This window comes from Lonchura striata, chromosome 1 (genome assembly GCF_046129695.1).
Source record: "Lonchura striata isolate bLonStr1 chromosome 1, bLonStr1.mat, whole genome shotgun sequence".
Classification (NCBI taxonomy): Eukaryota; Metazoa; Chordata; class Aves; order Passeriformes; family Estrildidae; genus Lonchura; species Lonchura striata.
Window position 1 is genome coordinate 105,276,567 of NC_134603.1, and position 27,527 is coordinate 105,304,093.

General features: G+C 41.2%; 1 protein-coding gene across 1 annotated transcript in view; it reads left to right on the top strand.

Moving 5' to 3' along the window:
- VOPP1 (VOPP1 WW domain binding protein) overlaps positions 1 to 27,527 on the top strand; it is a 62,790-nt gene that overhangs the window by 18,687 nt on the left and 16,576 nt on the right. The window contains exon 2 of the mRNA XM_021531479.3: positions 24,977 to 25,035. Within this exon, the coding sequence (XP_021387154.1) occupies positions 24,977 to 25,035 (59 nt within the window). The remainder of the gene's footprint in view (positions 1 to 24,976; positions 25,036 to 27,527) is intronic.

Consider the following 27,527-nt stretch of genomic DNA (forward strand, 5'->3'; position numbering starts at 1 on the left):
CCCTTCTTCCCACACCTGATATTCTGAGCATGACACCATATAGTATGGAATATGCCTTTGGTCACTTGAAGACAGCTATTCTGGCTCTGTCCTCTCCCAGCTTTTTGTGCATCCTCAGTTTCCTCCCCGCTGAGGCAGTGTGAGGCACAGAAAAGGCCTTGGCTCTGTGCAAGCACTGATCAGCAATAACTGAATTATTCCTGTGTTATCAACAGTGTTTTCAGCCCAAATCACAAACATAGCCCCATAGTAACTACTGTGAATCAAATTAATGCTCCCCCAGCCAAAACCAGCACATTCTGTACTGCTGATTCCATCCCATTTACATCATGCTCAGGTCCCCCACTATCCAATACATCGTCATTTTACCCTCACCACCCTTCACTCACATCCTTTGGTATAATATGTAGATATCATTCTCTTAGTCAATGAACATTGGGTTCATTTAGTCCATGACTCAGCGGTTGCATCTCTTATAGGGAGCACTCAGGAGAGATGGTGTGGAGTTACTTGTGTGGAATTATTGGGCACCACAACCAGTTCAGGTCAGGTTACTGCTGCATTTGCACTGTTCCTTGTAAGGCTTGTCCTCTTTTGGTTCATGTATTTTCTGCTGTTATAATTCCCATAACATAATTCTGGTCCCTTTGGACCAGACCTTGGGGCTTAACAGTGTGATGAAATTGACCCTGCTACAGCTTGGATTTATCCACGGACTGCAATCCTTAGGGTTGTACTTGCTCCAAGTGGAGCCTGATCTATGAGCCAGGGTATACCTGTTGTGGCATGGATTTATGCAGAGTTGCCTTGAGATGCCTTTTATCCATTGGCCCCAATCCCTTTGGAGGTACACCTTCTGCAGCACAGACACAAACACAGCTACACTACCTGCTCTGGCATGGGCTTATCTGCAGCCACAGGCACTCTGGAGTGTTCTGCTCAGGTGTGGGCTCATCCACAGGTGACAATCCCTTTGACTTGAGTCACACTGGAATTCCAGCCTGTCCAACACAGCAGCGATGCTCTGGTCACCTGCCAGCCCAGGCTTATGGCCACGGCTGCTATCAGATTGTTCCCAGGCACAGCAGAGTAGGATGACAAGCAGCACAGCAGTGCAGGAAGCAGTGAGAGCAAAAAGCAGCGAGTGATGGGTACCAGAGCCTGATATGCAGTAGGGCAAGCAAGCCGTGCAGGCCCAGGGGCCTGCTGATTAATAGCCAAACAGCAATAATAGCTATGAATTCCGTCTAGCCCCTTCCAGTCTAACCTGTTATCATCTCCAAATGTTCAAACCCCAGGCTGCCACCCAAAAAGGAGAGCTGTGGTTTAACTCCAGCCAGCAACAAGGCACCACACAGCCTCTTCCTCACTCTCACCCAGTGGAATGGGGAAGGGAATCAGTGGTAGAAGTTAGAAAAAAACATGGGTTGAGGTAAAAGCTGTTGAACCAAAGGTTGTGCCCACAGAGCAAAATACATTCAACCCTTCCTGTGGGCTGGCAGGTGTTCAGCCACCCCCAGGAAGTCAGGGCTCTATCACACATAGTGGTTACTTGGGAAGACAACTGTCATCACTCTGAACATCCCCCTTTCCTTCTTCCCCCAGCATTATATGCTTATCATGGTGCCATATGATATGGAATATCCCTTTAGACAGTTAGGATCAGCTGTCCTGACTATCTTCCCAACTTTTTGTGCACCCCTAGCCTTCTTCACTGGCATGGAGGTACAAGCAATAGCTAAAACATCCCTGTGGTATCAACACTGTTTAAACACAAATTCAAACTAGCTACTGCGGAGAAAATTAACTCTACCCCAGCCAAACTCAGCAGATTTCATCATGATGCTTTCATGAAAAGCACCCTCAGTAAGCTACCATACAGACCCATCCATGTGTTATGTTGCTTTTTGGGAGGTGTTGGTCAAAATGGAACACTTTTCTAAATCCTCATCTAGCCAGTTGTCAGGACATAAAGTTCTATGGGACATTTGCAAGGATGAGAGGAGATGCTCTTCTTACTTGTCATGGTTTTGTGTTTAATTGGATGATCTGTGCCTTGCAGGCATAAGATGATCTTAGTGGTTGTTTTAGTTTTATAAATCTTCAGATTATGGGGTTTGTATTCTTTGGCTGCAGCTATACAGAAGAAGTCTGAATATTTAAGGGAGTATTGAATACTGCATAATTTTCTCTGTATGAAGTTGGAGAAAGTGTTGTGATGGATTGGTTGGTTTGCTTCTTAAATGCTGTAGGGTCAGAGATCATGTCTGAAATGTTTTATACATCTTGTGTAGGTTTTAGATAATTAATATTTCATGCTTGCCCCCCAGATATTTGGTAGTGATTAAAACTCAATTAAGTGGTGATTATACAAAATGATTAATATTTCATTTATTTAATATGAAATAGGAAAAAAATTACATTACTGCCATGCTGGTTTTATTTCAGAAAACTTTGTCAAGATTAGTAAGATTGAAAATCTCCTTAGTGTCCTGAATTTATGCTGCTGAAAGAATGCATGTATTTATTGGAGGATTTAAAAAAATGGATTATGTTGTCCTCCTTTATAAGGATGTTTCTTCTTGCAACTTTATAAAAGCTTTTGCCTTGTTCACCTTCAGTTACAGACCAAAATATTGTTCTGTTCACACCATTTATTAGTTGAGCTCTTGGTAATTGTATATTCAGAAATGCGAGTGTCTGCAAGACTGAAAGAAATCAGATGGGTGAGACAGGTGTCTGTGCTCTGTCTTGGATGGTGGCAGGTGCTGTGCCAGGAGGGGCCACAAGGCTGCCCACTCTCTGGGGTCCATTCCTTTCATGCCTCCCCAACATATGGACCACTTGGATCAGTGATATTAGGGTGTAGCTCCCTTTTTATTTGGTTTAATTTGGATTTGTCTTCAGTGGATTTATCTAGTTTCTTTTGAATCTGTCTTCTGCATTTTCCTGTGGCAACAGATTTCTGATTTTGTCTGTGTGCTGTGTAAAAAAAGTACTTCTTAAATGAATTTCCTGCTAGGAAAAGGGACAGTCATTGAAACTATTGTTACAGGGCTTGGCAAATACTAGTTCTGTACTTGGCCTCATGTAGCTGTGCATTCAACCTTGCTCTTCCTCATCACCCAGGCATCTGTTTTCCAAGTTGAAGGCTCCCAAACCTTTTAAACCCTTCTTGAAAGGCAGCTGCTCCATCTGATTATTCATTGTAGTTTTCCCTCCCTGATTTCTAGCTACAAGCACTTTTTGGAAGGCAGAAATAAGAACTAAGTTAAGCATTTTAAGATAGTAGAGAAATTGGTCACTATATGCTGAAAATTTGGGATTCACCTCCTGTATGGGAAAAAAGCTCAAACTGATCTTTAAAATACAGCTAATTTTAATTGCTGAGCTTTTAAGGAACTGTAATAAAGTAACTCATTGGTTTGAGTTGGATTCCAGTAGTGTTACTGACTTTTAGTTGCCTTTATTCTGCAAGGAGTTATTAGTGGAGTAAAGGACTTTTCAACACAGAGAGCTAAAGAGCATGAAACCTACCAGAAAAGCACATATTGACTCATGCCTCCTGAATCTTCACTGCTTTTGATGAGGCTGGCTGAGGGGGAAATTATTATGTGCTTACCTCCTCTGAGAGAAACTAGCCTAGTTGAATTTTCAAAATTCAGTGCTTAGAGGCTTGCTGGAGTGTGCCTGTAGGAAGAGATGGACAGATTTTAGCCTGAAGGAGTGTGGATAAGTGCAGCTGTCAGAAGACAGTTGGAATACATGTCCTGCTTCTGCAGCCAACGCTCAGCTCCCGTCTGCAGCATGAGCATAAAGGCTGCTGATCATCACAGCTGGCTCTTTAGAGCTGTATTACATAATGGAAGTTTTATTACGTGGCTTGTGGCTGTTATGTAGGATTAAGTTTTGTTTCATATAGCTGTCCTGGCACTGCTGTGGTGGTGTCTTCCAGTGGTGTAGCAAACAGCATGGCAAATATCTGTTCTGGGTCCTCTTCCAGTGAGCTGAGTAGTGTTTCATATAAGAGGCTCAGTTTCGTATCCTATGAAACTTTTTTGTAGACAAAGGAGAGAAAGTAGAATTTGTTTTGTTATGTTTGAGGTGGGATGTGTGTGTGTGAGTTTGGGGGGAGTCAGGATGGGATATTGGTCTTCTTTTCTTTTAGCCTGTGTTGTTGAGGGAGTACAATTTGATACTTGGTGCCTGTTAGATTTTCTGAGCCACTGATGCTTTTATGGTATATCACAAACATCTGTTAGTGCCACAGCTGGACTGAGAGAGGGTAAAGGCACCAATGCCAAGACATAGGCCTCGAGATGAAATTGGGACTTCCAGGCTGTTGGCATGTCTTAATTGTGCTCTGCCCTTGAAATGGTAAGCAAATTTGACCATTGTGGATGTATATGGAGAGTCAGAAATTTATGGAAAATCCTCAAAACGCATTCTGCTCTGCATTTTGCCTTCCTTATCTAACCCTGTCATCCCAGTAGTGCCACTTTGGTCAGACTGGTGAGATGCAGGGGGAACTGAAAATTGTCTGCAGATTGTTAGCATTCATATCCATGTCGTTTCCATCCATTTCAATATGGCTGTAAATAAAGAGAATTGATTGATCCTTTTGAATATTAATTTGGATGTCTGGACTCAAGCTGCTGGTGAAGGAACTGGACTGTATGGTTTGTTCTGTGTTGTAGCAGTCAGATTACATAGTTGGACTGTTAACACCTAATGCTTGAGTGTGTTTTACATTAAATACTACAAGTCAAAGTTCAACTGCTAGGGATCTTACCTGGTGGGTTGGTTCCTTTTTTTTTTTCAGGTGAACTCCAGGTGTGGTCCTATAGTAACTGTAAATGTGTTCATCAACACAGAGGTTTTTTGATAAATCATATGCCCGTGATTTTAATGTTCCTCTTGGAAAACCATAAGGACTATGGGTGCTGCTTTCTCAGAGAGATGTTGCTTTTCTGATTTGCCCTTTTTCAATTCAAATGCATGCAGCCTGGTTCACATAGGTCTTTGTACATTTTAGTGTTACCACATTTTGCTGATGTATGGCTAATAATTTTTTTTTTTTTTTGAGAAGGGCAGCAGCAGGCAGTTTTAAGCACATCTGATACTTAGAGTTGGTGATCTGTGCTTTCTGTGTCATGTCAATGAAGAGTGGCTTAATGCTGTTCCTTAGACCTGAGCTAGTTGAATGAATGGCATGTGAAATTCAAGCATGGTAAGACTGGTTCAGTCACAGCCCTAAATTCTTCTGAGAGTTTGAACCATGGGTACACATAGTTTTTTTGTTTTGTTACGAATGGAGAATAGTATTATACCACCAACTGTTTTAATTTCTAGGTTTCTTCAAAATTGTTCTACAAATTCAAGAATGTCACTTAATAGAACTTAAAAAAAGAACAGAAGAAATTATTATGTGACAGCCTGATGCTAAAATAAAGTTCTGTTTACATGGGGCCAGAAAATCAAGTTGCAAACCTGTCAGTGTAGATGGAATGTAAAAAAAAAAGAAAATTAAAAAATAAAATTTGCTATTCTTGTAGGAATGTGAGCAGTGACTTGTTGAGAATGAAATCCCAAATAAAAATATTTGTAGGCTTGCAAGGCTAATGCAGTTACTGTGGGTATATGGTATTTTTTTACTCTACACTCCAAGGAAGACTTGCAGAAACACAGGGACATGAACTGCAGTGTTTAGTTTGGTTGTTTTCAAAGGAAACTGGTATGAGATTACTTGATACATCTGATGGTTTCTTTGATGTTCATGATGCTTCAAGATGGTCTTGTTTTGCTCCTGCTTGGATGAAAACATAACCAGGTAGTCCAAATGTTACAGTGAGCGCATGGACACTCTGTGCCCCCTTCCCCGGGACCCTGTGATTCTGATCAAGATAACCCTGGATCCCTCCTTCCTGCCCCAACGGGGTTGGCAGAGAGCCTGGGAAGCCCACCCTGTCCAAAGTGTATATAAACCCCTGACATTCCCTGTTCATTCTCTTTTGCCCTGCTCTCCCCTAGGACATCACAGAATAAAGAGAGCTGGACCAGCATATCTCAGGGTAAGAGCCTCTTTTGGAAATCTTTGCCATCTCCTGATATTCCTCCCCTCACAGCCTCGGATCTCTGGGCTAGCCTGATTATTCAGGGGGCTGTGTGAGGGGGGGAACATCATCCAAATAAGACTTTTTTCATCTGTGTGCTATTGTCCCGTTCCTAGTGTTTTCTTCCTAAATCCAACCTAACCTTCAAATAAATCTCTGAAATTCTTGATAAGCCTCCTTCATCCTGCCTTTTTCCCAAACACTGGGAAAGGCTTTCAGTAAACACCTGCCGTTTCCTCCCTTGTTTATCTGCAGGTCCTGCCGTGGACTCCCTGCCATGAATGAAAACCGTGGCAGCAGTTAAGTGGCTGCATCGAGACCAGTTGCTGTCAGGACAAGAAATACTGCTGCATTGTTTGCTTTTACCCTCCCTTTGCATCTTGCTTTCTGTTGTGTCTTTCATTTAATTACTGTGATAGTCCCTATTCCTTCTCTGTAGTGATTGTGCAGCCATATCCTGGTTCCTGATGTGGGCTTCTGGATACAGCCAATGATAAATGTGCAATAGCAGTCATCCTGGCATACATTCTGTCAAACTCTACTTCTGGTGAATTTATTTCTGTGTTGTTTTTTTTGTTTTTTTTTTTTTTTTTTTTTCTGTGGTGCCAAGTACAGCAAGCAGCTGTCTACCAGCAAAAACTCTGGAGAACCAAATTTCACACTGTTGATTTTTCCTTCAGTCCTTACAGATTTCTCCTTTAGAGTGAGGGGCAGTTGTATAACACACCATTGGTTGCTTTTCTGCCCTGAACTCATAATGAAGTAACCTAAATGATTATAAAAGCTTTAGTATCAGCTTCATTTCATTTTAATAGACCAATAAAAGCAACCAGTGTGCAAGCTGCTGGCTCCAGTACTCCTGCATAAACCATTAGCAAAACAATATTACTGGCTCTTGACAAAGGAAAACTGTAGTGACAAATCCAAGAATTCACTTTGAAAAGAAGTCAACCAAATGCCAGTGAATCCAGAGACCCACTCATATGCACACTGGCTGCTGTGAGCTCTTTGTTTGAGGTTGAGAAGTCGGCACTTTCTCATAATTAGTTTTACATTCTGGCTTTGTCTTCTGTAAATATCCTTTGCAGTGTTTCCAGCAATGCTGGCAGCTGCCTAGGCACCAGAGGAGCTTTCTCAGTTAGCCTGCATGCACAGAGATTTGCTGGGTTTTGCATTTTATGCATGAGACTGACTCATCTGGCCGCCCCCTAAGCTCTCTCCCTGCAATGCTAGCAGACTGTGTATTTGCAGCACTATACCTCATGTGCCAGGTAGGGTATGTTGGCTTTGAAGAGCAGGAGTCTCCCCATAGGGCCCAGAGGAGCCTCAGGATGTCTCTGCTAGAATTCCTGTGGTTGCTTCACTGGTTGTAGGGGTTGATAAAAGGAGCATCTCATGGAGCCTTCTGTATTGAGCAACAACTGAGCAACAACAACATCAACAAAAATCCTGTGAGCCTTCTATTCACCTAAGGTTTGTTAAGTGTGCCTTGAAGGATACCTACACAGTTGTTGTACTGTGTATTTCAAAGTATGCAGAATCTGTAAAACTACCCACCAACCCTCAAGAGATATAAACTAGTACCATCTGCTTATATATTATCCTCTGGTGTTTTGCTGTGTCAGATAAACAAAAGCAGTGCTCACGTTTGGGCACTGGCATGGGCAGACAGTGGTCTGGTTTCAGACATAGCTGCCTGTGAGGGTGGCTGCACTCTGGTACTTTCCATTGAGTGGTAAACCTCACAGATGGGCAGGTCAGAAGACTTCTGCTCTGCTGACAGGCCTTTTCTGGCTGCTTTATGTTTAGGCTTTGCTGAGGCCTCTGCAAAAGCAATGTAAGATTCTGAGAGCTTTGGTCTGCTCTTTGCAGTCTCTTCCTTTGTTTTCCTTCTTTAAACCTGAAAACAAAAACTCTGCCTTTTTAATTTTACTTGCTGAATTTAAAGATGTCATGATCATTCTTTTCCAGGAAAAGCGCTCAGCATTTCAAACTTTCCTAAGATGTACACTGAATATGTGTGCTCCCCACAATGTCTGGTCAACTGAAGCAATTTTAAAATGTAGTATCAGCTAGAACAAGACAGATGCTGGGAAAGCAATATAGATGATCTCAGGGACAGTGAGAGGATAGGAGAGAGGATTAAATTTTCCTAAAACAGAGCTTGGAAAATATTAATATCTCTCTGTTTCTCTGTTACGTGCTGTGTTCTAGTAGTTGTGCATTAAGTCCAAAAAGAGAACTGAGGCTTTTTTCTGTGCCCCTGTAACCCCGAGGAGCACTTATTAAGTTTATATGGGCTTTTCCTTTCCATCTCTTTGCTGTGGGTGAACAGCACAGCATCACCTTTCTTGCTTGTCCAGATCTTGTTTCTCTCTTAGGATTTGTTTCACTGTCCCTGTAGCACATCTCCCAGTCATATAGATGGATGTGGTTGCATATGTACATTTTTAAAATTTAATTATTCTTTGATTCATTTGTGTTCATCAGTGTCATTGGCAGCAATCTGAGAGTTCTCAATCTGGTGTCCTGGCATCACGTGCTTCTCTTCTTGCTTCTTTTGATGGAACCCTGTATTTTTTCAAAGCTATTATACTTTGAAGAATTTGTGTCCTGTTGCATCCAGTCTCCTGATACTTGTTCAGGTTTAAAGAACATGTTTCTAACCCATTAAGAATGCCTTTACTGTGATAGCTGGACTTAAATTTGCAGAGCTGATCTGAAATAGAACAAGATGATCATCCTTAGTATCTTGGTGCATTTTGGGTTTGTTATTTTTAGTAATCTTTGCCATTTAGTTGTCAGTCTCACATTGGTGAACTTCCTTTCCACTGCCAAGATCAGCTGCTAGAGTCAAGGGGTTATGATTGCTTTAACGAATGAGCAGTGAGCTTTATAGTCTGATGGTTGCAGACAAAAAAGTTCGATATTTCATTCTCTTTGAACAGAGTTATAAAAAATCAGCACAAATACATGTAAAGGATTTCAACAGTGTGTCACTGTGAAGCCCTGCTGATTTCAGTTTCAAAGAGAAGGATTTCTCCTGATGATGTTTTCTTTCTTTTCTTTTTGTTTAAATGGATGTTGTACTTTTCTAAGAGCAGTCCATGTGGATGTGCCTGGAATAAGTCATCGACTCATCTCAAAGATCTAGTCATTCTGTGACTAGGGTTTCATTTTGGCCTTTCCCCTGCAAAATAGGCAGTGAGGTGTGTTTTCTTTCCTGTTTTTTTTCCTACCACTTCTCCTAATACTCAAAAGAAAGCACAGTTAGTGCTTTAGTAGTTACCTGGTGATGTAATTGCAAGTCCTGAAATCTCACTGAAAGCTTCTGGCTGGACTAGGCTTGAAGTGTGAAGCACATCCTCTGGTCCCTAGGTTTCCAGACTGTCATACAAGCTCTACTTGTGCATGTTCATATTGGTGTAATGCCAGCTAAGTTCCAGACCTTCTATATTAAGTGGCTTGTTGGGGCCCAGCGATGAACAGGGTCTTGTTTCACCCATTCCACACAAAACCTTCATGTTGCAGTGTGTGCGTGAGCATTCCTGCATTGCCACGTGTGTGATTCTCTGTTTCTGGAGGTTTCCTCAGTTTCTCTTTCTTCTCTAATATTATCTAGTTTTGCAATTTTTCTGTGGCCAGGTAATTGCTCACTCTGTTGGACTAGATTTAAAAGCTGAATAAAATAACTTCTGTGATCTAGTTTCTTTCTTTATAGAGAAAATGAAATATGTCAGGAAGCTCAGAGAATATACAGTGAATGATCCCTATCAGTGACCTATGAGTAGCAGCCACTCCTGCTTCAAACAAGGAAGGCTCTGTCTTTTATGACTGGGCACTATATCCTGGCAGGTCTGTACCTGGCTGGATAGGTGCCTGTATGCCTTGATACCTTTACTGTCCTGTGATGTGACCTATTATGTGCAAATATCATCTGTCACAGGAGCAGCCATACGTGCAGGGACTGAGCTGTGGACAGCCAGGACAAATATCTAACGTGAATAACGAGTTCAACCGTGTTACTGCTGTCTCTGTAGGCACCAGAGGCATATGGCTTTGCTCTGTTAAACAGCAGGGGGACGGGATCAGGAAGGACACTTTCTATGTGAAGGTTGAAGTCAGGGAGAGCTCAAAAGCCTGGGGAACAGCTGGACACCAAGCTCTCTCCAACAGGTTCTCCATAGCTCTCACCATTGCTTTGTCCTTTTGCAGAAAACGCCACGAAATCCAGCTGGTTTCTCTTCTCCACCCTTGGGCTGAGGGCAGGAGCACAATGCTGTTGGCCCTGGGTGCCTGCTCCACCTGCCTTCAGGTGCTCAGCAATGATGGCTTTGCCACATCTGCACTGTCAATTGCCTTTTTAAACTGAATTTAAGCTAATCCTATTCTGTACCTGCAGGAAGGCATGGGGCTATGTGTGAAACTATTATTTATGTGTCTGCTTTTCAACCCCAACCAGGCCTTTTTCTTCCCCACTTCAGTCACATTCACTGGCTGCTTATTTATATAGAGCTCCCTGAACCCAAGTCTCTGATCTGTTGAGTGTTGGACCAAGCCTTTGCTTTTGCGATCGCTGGGCCAAGGTTGGATTGTTGGGGCCTTTTTTTCTTCCACTGAGTAGATTAAAACTTTATCTGAGGATAATAGAGGGGTATTGGCAATATTAAAAGCTTTGACTGGCATTAAAATTTCTGTTTTCCCTCTCTTTAAAGCTGTAATTTACCACTTTTTAAATTTTGCTCTGTCAATGAGCCCTTAACAAGAGGAGAATTTTTTTTTTTTTTCACTAGATATTAACTCCTAAATGCTCTGGCTTTATGACCTATAACTGTGCCTTTTTGCATGGGAATGAGACAAATGAAGCCCAGCAAGATGGAAACTTTGTATTTCCAGGAATAATCAGCTATTTCCTAATTTCCTTGTCACTTCTGAGCCTTTGAATGTTAATCCTGTACATAAAGTCTTAATTTTTCTTTTGTACTTCACTGCTCCTTGTGGCTGTTGTGTGTGAATTTATAGGCATTGCTTCCTTGCTAATTCTGCTCAGTCGGGTTTGTGAGTGGGTATGCATGAGAAGATGCTTAGCAACTGAAGGCAGAGCTTCAAGAGGTGTAACTAAGAAAGCATTTCTGCTGCATCTGACTTCAGTGTATCAAAAATGGTTTAAGTATTTAGATTCTCCTTGCCAAGCTTAAGAGGCATGTTTTGTTTAATTTCTTCTACAAATACCGAGTACTTTATTTCTTTATTCTGTATGAAATTTGGGAAATCCACTCATCCAGACCATAGACAAGTTGGTTTATTCAGGGAGATAAGTGAGCAAAACTTCCCTGTGTAAATCATTTCACACCAGAAACACCCTATACTTAAAACAGAAAAATCAGCTCTTCAGCTGTAAAAATGTTCTCCACTTCATGAATTTTTATTAGGCACATTTTTTTCCTGCTAAGCATGCTAGTAAGTCTGCAAGCCTGGTCTATCCAGCTGGGGAGTCAGCTAATAGCATTCAATGAGAAACAAAAAGCTGGAGAAAATGTTTGGTGTGGACATCCACTGGTTTACATCGTGTTGTCTTCCTTCCATTTCTCTAGTTGCTGTAGTAGTTGACTTGCCTTTGGCATTCACATGAGCTAAATATCTGCCTGCTGCTCGGATAGCCTTGTGCCAGGACTGAAACTGGAGCATATTGTTCCACCATTAAACAGGCAACATTGAATACTTTGGAAATTAACAACAGCTGCAAGTTTTTCAGCTATTTTTATTTGTACTGTGGCTCTATTTTTGCTAGTGTGTTTGTGCTGAAGTCAGAAGAGGAAAGGAAAATAGATTCCCCAAGAGCACTTTTTTTTTTTTTTTTTTAATTAAAAAAAGGCAATACCTAACAAAAGCATCCATAAAACAAATAGTACCAAGGGTTGCCTAGCAGTTTTCTTGATGTTGTGTGGGCCCCTTAAGTGTGGTTGCTGGTATGAATTTCTGAGGACTTTTGTGGCACCTTATTGCATGGTGAGGTAGTTGGCACTTTCCACAGTCAGCCCTCTCCTTTAAAAGTCCTGCTACTAATAGCATCTGTCTTAGCCTTTTGGAAAGATTGCTGGCAGCAAACAATTTTCCATTTTATTTGTTTTTTATGCTCCTAATCAGAGATAGAAGCTTCAATCCCCAACAGCCATTCTGTTTGGTGGTCTTTGGATGAGGCCCTGAAGTCAAGCTAGAAAAGCTTTATAGGATGATTGTTAAACAGGATTTCCTAAGTATCCTTCAAGAGTCCAGTAGCTTGAATTTCTTCCCATAAGTCTCATGATCATGTGTCAGGAATGACAAGGCAGAGCCTTATCCTTTCTGAAAGTGCAAGAAAATGTTCCTTAGAGCAACTGTAGGAACAAAGCATAAGTGGATTGTTCCTTTATTTGAAAGCAATTTAGCAAGAATGTATTTTTTCCCTTTAACTGAAGAGAGAGAATTCTTTGCTGTGATTATGTGACCTAACTCATGGCCAGAGATCTTTTCATTGGGCTGGACATAATTTTAGAAAACTGCATATCACTATGGGAATTTATAGGCATTTATTTAAAAGTGTTGAATATAGGTTGGTATATTTCTGGATTTGAGTGGAAATAAATAAAGGCAATGGTTTGCTGTTCATATTCAATAACTTAAAATTTTAGGGGAGACCTAAACCTGGGTCCTAACATGGGTCCACTGTGAATAGTAAGAAGAGTCTTCTTTGTATATGGAGCCCTATTGACCTATTTGAAGGATTGAGCCGTTATTCAGTATCTGGTATCTCATTTGGGAGTCTCTAAACTGGTGAAAATTTCTGCTACTTCAGGTGAAAGTGGCTTTATTGACATGGGTTAGCACCCTTGCATCTAAGCTATTAGAAGTTTTCATCTTCTCATTGAAAAAGAATGATAGCAAGTGTGAGCCAAAGGCAAGCAGCCTCTCAATGGTGAGGTGCTAGGCTTTTCCTTTCCCAAATTAGAGACTAAGCACACTACGCCAGAAAGGATTTCTTTTTTTGCCTTGCACTGTGGGAAGATCATCAAAAGATTTCTTTCCTGGGCTTGCATGAGGAGCTGTAGCTAATTCATGGTGTTATACTTTTTTGTCAGAAAGGGCTCAAGGTACAAAACTTGATTGTAGGTGAAAAATTGAACTGCTGCCTTGCATGGAGGAGAAGTGCACCAGGTATCTGTGTGTAGTATAAAAATGACAAAGCCAGTGGAGTTGTCCCTTCATCAGTACCTTTGCAAGATGCTGTCATTCCTTTATAGTGGCCAATAATTCAGGGACTACCTCCGTGATTACTTTGGCTGCTACCCTATTGGTTTCTATCCTCTGAAGCTTATTGAAAAACATTCTGGGAAGAAGGCTTGGTTGTGGCTCAGTCAGTGCCATTTATTCTAGTTTGCCCTAGGTTTTATTCTACTTCATATTTTTCTGTTTTCTTGGGCACATCATTGTCTTCCTCACTTCTTTGCTGTGCTGCTCCTATTCTTTATTTCTTTCTCTCATCCACGAGTTTGCATTTGTAGTTACAGTATCAAGGTTCCTTTGCCTGAGCAGAATTGCCCTGGAGAAATGTAGGAGTATTAATGCCTTTGTACTGCAGTGCTGTTTCCCCTCCAAGATGAACCCAGCACTTGGAAGAGCAGCTGGCAGGCCTGTGAAGAGAGGGGCAGCAAGCCAAGCCATATCCTGTGAAAGCAGAAGCAATGCCCTTGAAATCTCTGGAATTGCCCACTACATTCACGGGGATTAAATTTTCTCCGAAAGTTCAGTTTATGCAACATTTTCAACACTGACCAATATATGCAAGTGTGTCTATGCTCATCTCTGAGCTCCTGGTGCTATTTCCATCTCTCAGTGTGGGCAGGCGCTATTAAAATCCTCAGCACTTTCAGTCTACTTGAATAATTTTCTAGCTGCTAGGTTTATAAATTAAACATTTATGGCCATATCTCATGCTATTATCCATCCATAGCAATACCTCCAGGCAAGGATCTTGAGCTTTTTTGGAGTGCAAGCCATGTGTTAAAGAAGAGCGAATGTTTCATTTATGCTTCATCTTACTCTTGCACTTCTCAGTTGCAGAACATCCCTGAGGTAACCTCAGATATTTATTGGGAGGAAATAACCTTAGTAAGAAGATTTTTGATGTCTGTGTCAGAGGAAAGAGCAGAGTTCACTGCAGCATCCCAAAATTTTTTAATGTCTTTTCAAGTAACTTCCAACACATAAATATGATCTATCATCTGCAAGCTGGAAAAAAGAAAAACATCACATGAACCAAAGACCACAAGGGTGTTAGCAAGAGGTCCAGCAGTGATAACTATGACATTTGCATTTTAACTGTTATTAATGGAAGCTGAAAGCTTGATGGTGTCCCAGAAAAATCTGTGTATATGGACAGATGTTTGAATGAGGGGCATGCACTGATTAACAGTGAGAGAAGGCATTTAAAAAGCTACCCACATTCTGCATGTCCTTCATCAAGTTGTGAAGTGAGTGGTTTGAGGGGTGAAAGGAAGTGAGAGCCAAGTTGTGGCTTCTATACATAACCAAAGGGGTTGCATGAATTTATCTGGTTATGTATATCCAGTATTTCTTTCTAAACAGTCATCTTAAGAATACATGTTTTCTTCTTCTTCCAGGAAGCTATTTTGAGTGTGATAAAACTGAAGTGATAACTCAAAGCAAGGAAATAATCCATGTAGAAAAATGTTGAAGCTTGTGTGCTTTTGGTTTGAATTAAGAGATTTGTCACATTCTTAGTGGTTTATGTTGAAATTAGACAGTCTGGGACATTGTAGATTATTGTTTAGGTACATTCAGGCTCCTAATAAAAGAAAAGCAAATTTTAAGGTCTTATGTAGGAAGTTACTTCATTTGGAAGAATGCTTTGCCATCAGTAGGCATTGTTACTTGCCTGAAAGGGTTATCTCCTCATTTGCTATTTTAGTCCTTTAACAGGAAATACTCCAAGGACAAATGCTTAGTATTTCTTCCCGCTCAAATAAGTAGTTCTGAGGTACAGCTGTTAGATTTGTCTCACTGGAATTTAATAATCATATGCTATTGCTAAGGTAGTGTATTGGACTCTCTGAATAGGAGTCCATTTAGGTTCTTATTTTAAATAAAAGGCATTGATGTTTCAGTCTACCTGGTGAGTGTCTGCCTAAAAGTCACAACACAGCATCTCCCAAAAAGCTTGAATTGACTTGTTAAACAAATACAAATCACATTCAGTCAACTCTTCTGCTCTTTCTTCCGGTGAGGAGGGTTTTGACTTGAGACAGAGATGTGTTGGCTGCTGATCAGTAGGAACTTTTAAGAGACTGTGTGCAAGAATAGAAAAATGTGATTATTAGCCTGGATGAACCCAAGCCCATAAACTCTGCCCAGTGTTCCAGTAGCTGAGTCCCAGAGCAAATGGGTGTCTGGGCTGTGACATGGAGATGATTGTATGACAGCCCTGTTTGATGAGCCAGCCTTGCAGAGCAGACCATGCCTGCCTTTGCTGTGTTACTATTTGAGTTTCAGCATTTACTGCAAGTCAGTCTAATGTAGCTGGAACAAATGATCTAAAGTTTCCTTTAGGACTGTTTCTCCAATCCCAGTATGGTCATTAAACCAGATTAGACCTGTATCAATTATACATCGTTGCTTTTCCCTTGAGAGACTGAGTGGCCTTGTGAGGATGTGAAGGACACCAGTAATGATGGCTGTTATTGTAAGTGTGTAGGTAATAATTGACTTCACTGTTAAGCAGGTGGGAGTTGGCCAAGTATGAAGCGTCCCCTAACAAAGCATTCAAGTAGATGCTTCTTCTCAAAGAAGTACCTGGATTCTCACTTGCTAGGGTTTTTTAGAAACTGCTTTTCAAATATCAGAATGTTTCCAAGGTAACCTCTTTAATCTCCAATGTGTTCAAATGCTTATTAATTTAATATATACATGACTTGTCTAATCTGATTTAAAATTAACAGATGCTCCTAAAAACAATCTAGCACTAAACATGATGGGGTTCTAGAATAACCTCTTCAAGGTGAGAACTTGTCATGGCATTTCTTACCTTCCAGGTCACAGGAATAGCACTTAGATAATATTTCATTATTATTGATTTTTTTTTTTGTTCCCTGCACCACTGGGTGTGTGATTGCTGATGGACTCTGCATCTTTTTTTTGAGCTGAGGATTTGCTATCTTCAGTGTTACAGATGTTTTCAGGACTTCTAAGCACAAAGCATTTTGATCCAGTATTTGCAGTTTTGGAATAAATACCTCAGAAAACTGAAAAGATAAGGGTCTTAGTTATAAAAAAAAAAATGTTTTGTTTTCCAATAACACCTCATAAGAAGGATCTGAGGAAGGTGTGCATCTCTGGATTAAATGTCAAGAATGAAAAATAAGGGTATTAGGGAGGGGAGCAAGAGTTTCCATGATTATGCAGCTGCACTCTGTTCTCTCAGCTTGCGCTGTCTCTCTGTGGAACAAATGAGCACATGGGGGCTGCATAACGTCAACAGAACAGAGCTTGGGAACTCCCAAAGCAGCTGCCCTATGTCCTAGGGACCATCCAAGAAATCCATTTTCCTGCATCCTTTGAAGGGCTGTCATAACTTAAATAACCAGCATCTGTAGTGCAGTGCTTTTAAGTGCCTCGATCTTGTCTGCTCTGCAGATGACTAAGAAAATTGAGTCTGAATTAATCTTCTTTTGCTCAGTCTTTCTTTGCTTTGGTTTTATTAGCTTAGTAGATGAAAGACAACCCCTGAGGATTTTAGTACTAGGTAATTTAAGGATAGTTTTCATTCTTGGGATGGTAAAGTGGAAGAACAAAATGCTTGTAGGAAGCAGGCAAAATTGCCTGTTCAGCATGGACTAGTGTAGTTTTAGATAAAAACTGGGGAAACCTAAAACTAGACTTCTCCCTTAGTAGTACTCTAAATAGCATCAGTTCTTGCCAGCAGGAAGTGCCCATTCAGGGTCGAGGCTGGAGATGAAGCAAGCTTCCAGTTCTTAGTCAAAGGAAAGCTGGTTTGGTGTCTGTGTTCATGGTGTTCACTAGAGGCATAAAAGTAAAAACATTGTATCACCAAATCATTTTATATGAAAATTTTCATTTAGGTTTGTTTAATTTTTAAAGAGACTGCAGGTGGAAATAGCAATGTCCTCACTCTTGGCATGGTTTTCCTTTCTATTCCTGGCAAGTGATTCCCTCCTCCCATCACCCTACTTTATGGGTTGTTTTATGATATTACTTTTTCTGTAGTTAAAGAATGAAAATAATAATACCCTTGGTTTTCTTTTTCATATGCATATAAAAGGAAAAAGAGTAATTACAGAAGCTAAATTCAATTTTGGAGCTGTGGAACCTGTCCAGTACCATTTGAAATGGATCAACTTCTGCAAAAGGAGTTGGGAAAATGTTACATCTGTTTCCTTGCAGTTATAACTAAAAAGTCTGCCACTACCCCCATTGAAGACACCATTGGAATGTTGAGTCCGTTTTGCTTTTCTTGGGTAAAAATGCCTTCAGTATGTGGCATGGCTCACGCTTTCTTGCAGGTCTAACGTTAGAACTTTCATTGTGAGGTCAATTCCACCAGGAAGGTTTAAATGCCCCCACTCCCCACCTTTTATATTTGTGCAATTATCGCTGCATTCATGGGTGTAGAAATGAAAGAAAGAAGGTAAAGCAAGTCCTAAACTTCTCTGATATTGAGGCTTTCTTGGCGCTTTTGTAAGCATCTGGTTTGACATTCTGATGTAGAACTGAGCTGGCTATTTCACACAACTATGACAACTGTCATAACTGTGCTTTCCAAACAGTTTCAAAAAGATTGAGTGCAGCTGTTGTGTCTAAGGCAGTCTGATGGTGGTTTGGGTTGATGTGAAGTTGGATATGAGTCAGCAGTATGCCCTGGAAGCCAAAAGGGCCAGCTGTGTCCTGGATGCATCAAACTCAGCATTGCCAGCTGGTCCAGGGAAGCTAGTCCAGTATCCTGCTCTACAGTGCATTGAAAGGTGTGGCTCCATCTGGAGCCCCACGTGCAGTTCTGGGTGCCACAATACTAGAAGAACATAAAATTATTGGAGAGTGTCAAGAGGAGGGTAACTGAGGTGGTGAAAGACCTTGAGGGTAGGATGTAATAAGAGACAACTGGGATCGCTGGTTTGGTGGAGTGTGGAGAAAAGAAGGCTGAGGGGTGATCCCATGGAAGTCTATAACTTCTTTAAGAGGGGTAGTGGATGGGAGTTTCTAGTCTCTCTCTGCTGACCAGCAGTAAAATGTGAGGGGATGGAATGAAGTTGCATTGGTGGAAGTTCAGGCTGGGCATTAGGAAAAGGTTCCTCGCTGAGAAAATCACTGGAACAGCCTATCCAGGGAAGGGGTTGTGGCACCAAGCCTGGCAGAGTTCAAGGAGCATCTGGATGATGCTCTCAGCCATATGGTGTAATGCTAGGCAGTCCTGTGAGGAACAGGGACCTAGACTGAATGATTTTTATGGGGCCATTCCAAGTTGCGATGTTCTGTGATTCTATGGTGGTAGTGCTTATTAATTTCTCATGTAAGTGCTCACACATGCGAAGAGATAATTAGTAGGTGTGGCTGCTGTTAGAGGTGTAGGTGAGAACGGAGAGAAAGCTGAGAGCTGTGAGGTGATGTGTGTGGGTGAGGTTTTGTATCGGTGATTTATTGCCCCGGTCGGGCTGTGGGGCAGGTGCAGCAGCGGGGAGGAAGGACGCTGTCCGCGGTGCTGAGCGCCGGCCCCGCACCCTCCCTGCCTTGGGCTCTGGAAAATAAGGGTGCCTTGCTTTGCCTTTTATTCCTTCCCTTTTTACCCCCCTTGTATATGGATGAAGGAATTATATTCAACTGAAATTGTATTGTTCTAGGACTGAAGTGCATTTGTGATTTGCTGCATAATGGCCAAAAAAAAAAAAAAAAAGAAAGAAAGAAAATGAAACAAATAGATGAGTCAGGTTCCTGAAATGAAATGGTGAAATGGCACACAAGGGATAATTTTATTTCCTCTGTGGGAAAGGTTAATAGATATAAATGTACAATAATGCTTTGTGATGGGAAGCTATCTAATGCTAAACCCACACTAATTCTAAATAAAAATATGATGATTAATACATGTGCTCTGAACAGCACAAGAAGTAATAAAAATTAGATGCTTGTGCTGAAATTTTTTGCTGTTGAAAAACACACACTCGTTAATTCCAGGTGGAAAAGTTGTTTCTTTTACAAATCCTATTATCAGAAATATTCCCTTCTTTCTTAGAGAACAAAAAGTCTAACTAAAAGCAATTGTCTTAACCAAAAAGTTTTAACCAAACCAATTTAATTTCCTTTATACAAAAATCATTATTTATACTGTGAGTTATATGACTTTGTAATCTTGGTGTTGGTGAATGAGATGTATAGGCGAAATAGTATTCTGTTTACTGTTAAATGGGAGGGAAAGCTTGATAAAGGATTGGCATCCTTTTATAGAAGATCTTCCTGATGTGTTCTAGTTACTTCATTAAATAAAAATACCTGAGTTTTAGTAAAAGTTGCTCCTGTCTTTTGCAACAAGGGTATATGTTGAAATTGCTGGTAACATGAGCTTGCTAGCACAGTGTCTTGGAATAGTTTTGCAGATGGGCAACTTTCACCCTCAGCTGTTTGCATCACCAGGGAAGAAGCAGGGATGAATTTTGATGGATTCAGGCAAGGCTAAAACAAAATGTGTTTTCTCTAGCAAACTGTTTTCACCCTTAGGCTGCACTTTCCAGATTCAGGATACAGTGTCTCTTACTTTAATGGATAGTTTGCCCTTTTCTTGGCAATAAAAGAACAGGATGCTTCATATTCTTGTGTCTGCACATATAGTCTTTCAAACTTTCAGCACACAGAAGTTCTTCTGATACAGCCCAGCTTGTATCTCATAATGCTTCCAGCTCTTGTGTAGGCACTGAAAGAGATAGTGTTCTGAAAACTGATGCAGTTTTAAAGGTCAGATCCCATAAAACATTGTGATTCGTAGCCAATACTGTGTCTTCTGGAACTGCTTATTTAGTCTGGAGTTGCACCATGGACTTTATTATCTTCTTTTTGTCTGGGCTTCATCAAGTGTTTGCCACATGCAGTGACCAATAAAACCAGAGAAGATCTGAATTTTGCAAATGGCCTTCTGTAAGAGAGGCAGCAGGTATACATTGTTGTTTCTTGGATGCTGTGGAGCCATATGATGAGAAGGGTGTTGTCCTTCCCATTTTCTCAGTTTTTAGTTTGATCCAGCAGTATAGAAGACAGAGTTCTGGCTGTGTGTTGGAATAAGATTGTGTGGTGCTCAGAAAAAATAAGATATTTCTAGCATTATACTTTTCAAAGATACGTCTAGTCTTTCTTCCTGTTCATCTGTTTATTAATCCGAGCAGAGCCTCAGAGGCTATAGCCACAGGACTGGTATGTGGATCATCTCGAACCCTAATAATGTATAACATATACCCAGCTAAGTGGGAAGTTACAGCCCCTAAGCAGGTCACCCCAGAATACCAGGAGCCATTTCAATCATATCAGTATGGCAGGTCACTGTTAAATATGTGTTGTTGTTCCTCTGAATCTACCTTGGATTCTTATAACTGTAATACATAATGGAAAAGAAAGGCTCACCCTCAGTTGCTGGTAACTGATAGATTTTCATCAGCCTTGTGGCTGATAACAGCCTCCTACAGAATCTGGCTTTGAGCAGATGTCACAAATTCACTCTGGATGTCCCTTCAGCATACAGATAGCAACTGCCCTCCATCTGCCCTCCACAGGCATGGCTGTCCACAGCAGGCTGCTTTTTTCCATTGGTACCCATAACAGAAATGGACTGTACTCATGCTGGAATATGCATATGGGGCTTTACTTGTTTTAATTTTTTGTTACTAATTTCCAAAGCTCCACTGAAGGCACTGGCTGTGAATATCTTGATTACAAAGAGTAATTAATTGATCAGATCTATTTTGTTTTTATTGTCATGTGGACTGAGAGATAAGTGACGTGCAATGTGGAGGATATTCCTGCTAGAGATAGTATTTCTGCAAATCCTGCAAAGCCTATCTGTGGAATACCACCTGACATTCAGTGAGCAGGCTGCCTGCTCTAGCATCTCCCACACCATGTGCATACATATGTATTTTGTTCTGTATTTTATGTGGTGATCAAAACCAGTCTTTGGATAATGTTTTAGTAACTTCTGTTTCTCATTGTTCTTACTAGCAGCCGTAACATTTGCAATATCAATCGACAGGAAGCAGGTGTCCTTTTTTAAAGGAAATCTGAAATAATTTAGAGGCCGCAGAAAAGGACAGCTTGAAATTCACATTGCTACAGTCTTGCAGAGAAAGCAGGCTACAAGACAGATGCTGATTTATTTAAAATCAGATGAACAAAAAAACAAGTCTTGTGGTTTTTCTCTTTCTCTCCTTTTCTTTGCAAACTTAAGCAATGTATTCAAGCATCTGGCTAATTCACATACCATTAATTCTCTAAAGATTACATATGCACACCTAATTAAACCTGCATAATTTGTTTTAAAATTGAATGTATTCTCATATTTATATTTTATAACTGTGCCAAATTCTTAAAGGGCATAGAAGAGAGAATTTTATAAGAGAAATGTACAGAGTCCTTCCCCTAGAAAAGCTGGAAGTATCAGTAGGGCTGTATCTAATCTTAGTTATAAAACTGTAGACTTACTGTTTTGGCTATTAGTGAATGGGTAAATGACTTTTTAAATACATGAATGCATGCTTGTTAGGAAGTCTGAGATACAGCCTGCCTGTCTTGATATGGGAGCTGGCAGAGTGGGCACCCATCCTGATGTGTGAGGTCCTGTTGTATTGCAGCAATATGACTAATCTTCCCTTTGCATCTGGTTTGTGGGCTGCAGCGAGTTCCTGCCAGCTGTGGTTTCCTGAGGATTTAATAGTCTCAAACAGCTACAAGGACATGGCTCTCCAAAGGCTGAGAGCCTGATGCCAATGGCATATGTCTCCTCTTACTCTTGTGTGGCTCTCCACCAGCTTAGCTCTTGGGGCCAGTGCCACTCAGTAGAATAATTTGGATCTTAGCAAGTGGCAGATTATCATAGCCTTCTTCAGAGGCTGTATGTGGGGTGGGAAAAGCTAATCTGTACCCTGACCCCCGTTCATCTCTCTGGTGCCTGAGTGTTAAAGGCACTCAGATCCTCATCGGCAGTGACATTCTCAACCTATTCTCAGCAGCGAATTCCTGCAGAGCTGCTAACCAGCAGTAGAGAGGCTGGTTAGTAGCTGCCTGCTTTGTGTCAGGCTTTGCTGGAGTAAAGTTGCCATGGAGATGGGTGGGAGTTTAACTGAGCAGGGAGCTCGGCGGTTTGCCCTTGTGTGTGTAAATCTGTCTGACATGTCATGTGGATCAGATTTGGCTGTGCTGCTCACATTTGAGGTCTACTTGATTTTTTTTTTGCCTGATTCCCGTGTAGGAGAGCTATATAACTGCCATGCAGTATTCATAGCACTGTGAGATTTTAAAAGGGCAGAACTGGGATTGGTTCCTACTCTTCCAGGGCCAGTTTAAAACTAAATCTGGACACCAAAGGATGTTTAGAGCAGGTAGCTAAGCCCTGTAAACTGGAAGGAACTTTCACAGGCTGGAGTCTTTCTTGTGACAGCAGTAAGCATATTGGCTGTCTGAAAAAGAGAATTATATAGAGGCAGAAACTGAAATCCTACAGTTAGGGGGATGTTGGAAGGTGGAATCTTCCCAATTAATTTTAGAACTTGTAAAGCAGATTAAAATATGGGGGGAGAGTGCTGAATGTAAATGCCTGCTTTACACTTACAAAGGCTATGCCGGCTCCATGTGCTCAGAAACATTTCTGGGAAAACATCAATTAAAATGTTTGAGACTGACAAAAGGCTTCAAGGCTGTTGAGGTAAATGGTGACTCATGCTGGCTGAGAAGTAGGAAGGAAAAACGTTTAATGGCAGCGCCACCCCAAGCTGTACTCTGAAATGAGGCTTCCCAGGGGGTTGACCTGCAGACACTGGGAATTTAGGCAACGTCTGCTGATCTACAGCCTTCAAAGGTGAAGAGCCAAAATATTTTTCAGTGACTTGGCAGCATGCCTGCTGGGTTTTTCAATGCATGTAGGTTTGCATGGTGTTATGGAGTGAAACTTAACATGTTTCTAATTTTAGAGTAAAAGGAAACAGCCAGGTGGTGAAAATATTTGGAAGGAAGGGTTAAAAAGCTGGAAGCTTTGAAGGAGGGGTACAAAGAGGGAATAGGGCAAATGCAGAGATGGATCTTTGAACACTGCTTGCTTCAGTAGAAGCTAAGGAGTCCTCCTGAATTAACTGCCTGGACTGTGGCATCAGTTTGTGGGGGGCACAAGGTTTCTGCTGTGTTTATCCTAGGGAAAGAGGACTGGTCCTTCCGGCATAAGCTAAAGCTTGTGCATCTCAAAGACTGGTGTGAGTCTGTTGTGTTACTGGAAAAAGGCTTCATCACATGCATCAAGAGCATCTTCTCCTCATCCTCTAATCTCCTGTACCACTCTTAACAATTTAATCCTTAGCAGTTTGTCTTCATAGGCTGTAATTGATCTGTCTGTGATTTAGCTCATCAGACACTCATTAAAGAGTTTGCAGCCTTTTTTATTCATGAAGAGTGAGACTCAAGGATCTAAAACCACTTTGTCTTTGTCCTAACTGGATTCATTTAGTATTCTGGGATTTGGGAAGGCTAATAAACTTAAATGAGCTATTATTTAAAGGTGAGCTGCCAAGTGAACATGAAGAATGATCCAAACTCTGGCAGTGTGCCAAGGGTTCTCTGTTGTCAGGTGTGAGCAGCAGAGGGAATTGTCGCTAAAACCCCAGATATTCCTCACTGCTCTGCAGAGGGCATCCCACAATGCCCTGTCCACGAGTGATGGGATAATACAGCTTGCAGAGGAGCTGCTGGAACTGTGTCTGCAGTGAAGTTGGCATTTTGTGCTAGTGATGTCAGTGGGATACACAGAAATATTTTGTGCATTGTATAGATCTTGAGCTTGACATCTGGTTTTCTTTATTAGGGGCTGCTATTGTTCTGAGCTGTGGCCTGTGCTCTGACAGCACCCTTAAGGATGAGCACTTCTCACGTCTCTGGCACACACATGCTGAGGAAATGCCTGTCCCCATCCTTGCGCAGGGATACACGGGCAATCTGCAAAGGAGAACAATACCCTGAGCTTCAGAAAGCAGTTTCCTTTCCCTGCTACTTTAATGAGCACTTAAGACATTTCCAAGCTGTGGGAAGAGGAGATGGGATAGATGGTTCTCCATTATGCTCCTTCCTGAGCCTGGCTCTGCATGTTACACACTTCCAGAAAGATTAATAATTCCCTATAACTGTTGAATTTACTGTGTAGTCATATGTGTAGTATCATCAAATTGCCTGTGCCTTGGGTGTCACATAAGGGGCTATAACCACCACGGGCTCTTAAGTTGTCCATGGTATTAGGGCGGCAGCTCAGCCAGGGAACGCATGCAGCTGGATCCTGAGTCTGCGCCAAATGTACTGACTTTGTTTGGGACTGTGGGAAGCTGGTGGGGCCCCGCAGACAAAGCCCTGTGTGAGGGATCTGAATCCTGGCAGGACACACTGCCATTTACGTGAACTGACTTCCCATGTGCTGTGCGTATCTGGATTGGGAAATCTTTGGGAATATAAACCTTTCCTAACTGCTCCAAGTCACAGTATTTATAAATACTCTAAGCTTGTGTTTATAACTGTAAAGCATCCTATGTAAATATTAATACCATATTTTTCTTTCTTTGTAGTGTACGGAGGCCAAAAAGCATTGCTGGTACTTTGAAGGATTATATCCTACATATTATATGTAAGTAGTCATTGCTTTTCTTTTTGAAAACAGAATTAGATTCTGTAGGTTCTTAGACTGTTGCTCTTTTACTAATTTTACTTTTTCTATAACTCATCTTAGACTTTTGCAAATTCAAAAATGAAGATGCAGTAAGCTTTCATTTCCCTCCTTCCCTGTAACCCATCTCTTTCCCTTTTTCCTTATTAAAAAAAGTGTACAGATTCCTTTTGCCATGCACCACAGATGACCTTTCCAACTGAAAACAAAACTCAAGTACTTGAACAGCTCTTATTTCAGAACACTGAAAGGGAACATAAGTAGACCAGTGTGAAGACAGTTCTCCCTTTGTTTTGAACAAGGACAGGTAATCAGACAGAATACCAAGAATGCTTTGAAAGTAACTTTGTCCCTGTGCTAATACTGTTGTTTAATTTAGAGGGTTGAGATGATTTGTTATCCATGGCATAAGTCTTTTTGATGAGTGACATCTACTTTCACATCAAGCTTGGGTATGAACCAAATGTCAATGACCTGTAGGTATATGACTGAGGATCTCTCTAATTTCAGTTTTTTTGTGTCATATTACCCACAGCAACAACAAAAAAAGTGGAGGAAATATATGGGTGGGAGGTACATTCGATGTGGGTTTGAGGGTAGAATGGAGATAAATGTGGTGAACTTTGTATCTGGGTTGTATAACTTTATAATTGCAAACATTATAATTGCAACTGTATACATAAGTTAGAAAAAGAAAAAGGTCGGGTGGGAGAGCATTAGGTTATCTGTTCCCTGAGCAAGCTCTTTCTTGCTGAAGGATTGGAAATTACTGTAATCCTTACGCTACCAAGAACTTCCCTCCCTTTACTTGTCCACCTCCACTTCATCTGCCAGAAGCAGGAGAGAAACGCTAGAGACAAAAAGCAGGCAGGAAGCCAGTTGCAAAACAAAGCCCACAGAAGGAATGAAACACCATGATTTAATCATCTGTGATCCTGGATATTAACTGCTTAGGAAGTGTTTGTGCCTAGCACTCACTGTCTTTTTTTCAGGTGACTGAAATGTTGAGAATTACTCATAAATGGTTGACCAAAACAGATGGAGGGATTTAAATAAGTTCATATTCTTTGTATGATAATAACAACAGGACTTTGGTTCCACCTACATTTTATTTTGCTTTTCTGCAATGTGGGAAAGAAGCTGGGATGTCACAATATTATGAAAATCCCACTGTACCTTGACATTCAGGAGTGTGTTATTCATCATCACCTTGGTGTTTTGCTTATGTTTCTGCCCACGTGCTTTCACAGATATGTTTGTCTTCCTTGGCAATACAAAGGGGTGGCTACTTGGAGATTGGGTATTGGTCCAGACCCTTTGTGTACCTACAGACTCCTGCAAATGAAAGGGCTACAAAAAAATCCTGTTATAGATAGACACGGTCAAGTCAATCAGAAGGCTGTCACTAGTAATCGTGTGTTTTATTGTAGTTACTGCAGCACCATGTTATCCAAGTCATCGCATGAAAGTGTTATGGTTGCCACTGTCCTGAACAGTGCAAGTAAATGGAAGAAGGGAGGGGGCAGGATATGTGTGCTCAGCAATTGTCCCGATGGTGATGGGTGTCATGTTAATGCTAATGTTGTGATTATGAGTTTAAGTGGGCAAGAAGAAACACTAGGGAAAGACGATAAGGATTTGGGGATGGTAAAGCTCAGAGGACAGATACTATGTGTGACAAGTGAAGGAATAAGGAATGGAGTGGGGAGAGGGTATTTGAGTGCACAGGAGCCCAGTAGGGTTAGAGGGGGAATGCATCAAAGCAATAGGAAGGTAGTGCCTGTCTGCAGTGCTTGGGCTTTGTTACCTTTGCAATTTCAGTTTCTGTTGTCTAGGGTCCCCAGCTGCTTCCTACCTGTGCTGTCTTCTCACACCTGTATGGTAGAGGAGAGGCACCACTCCAATCTCAATATCTTAGGACGAAGTCCCATTGCTTCAGCACTTGTTTGACCCTTCACTGAATTAATTCAATTTGCTAATCCCACAGAAAGTTGTTCATTTTAGCACATTCAAGTCAGTGTTGAATGAGCTTGGTGTAGTTTTTGGCAAACACTGGTGAAATGGGAGGAAGGGAGTATTCTGCATATTGTGGGGGAGGAGGCATGAATAGCATCGTCTCCATCAGCATATGGTTACATGGTAAATTATCTGAAGACATAATACATAACTTTGTCCTGAGAGTGCCTCCTCTGTACGAATCTAGATCTGGCATGTGCTGTAGTGAAACGGGTTTTATTTTATCTTACCGTTTCTGTAGCAGCAGTTCATACAAAGCAGATAGGTTTAGATTTATATTTAAAGGAGTTCACAGTAGATTCCATTTGTTTCTATCACTGATTTTGTGAACAAACTTTTTTCTCCCCAGGTAATATATGTAGTCTCTCCTTTTGTCTTGAGACTATCTTTGGAGACTTAGGAAACCCAGCAATGCAGTCCTTTTTAATGATTTTCCT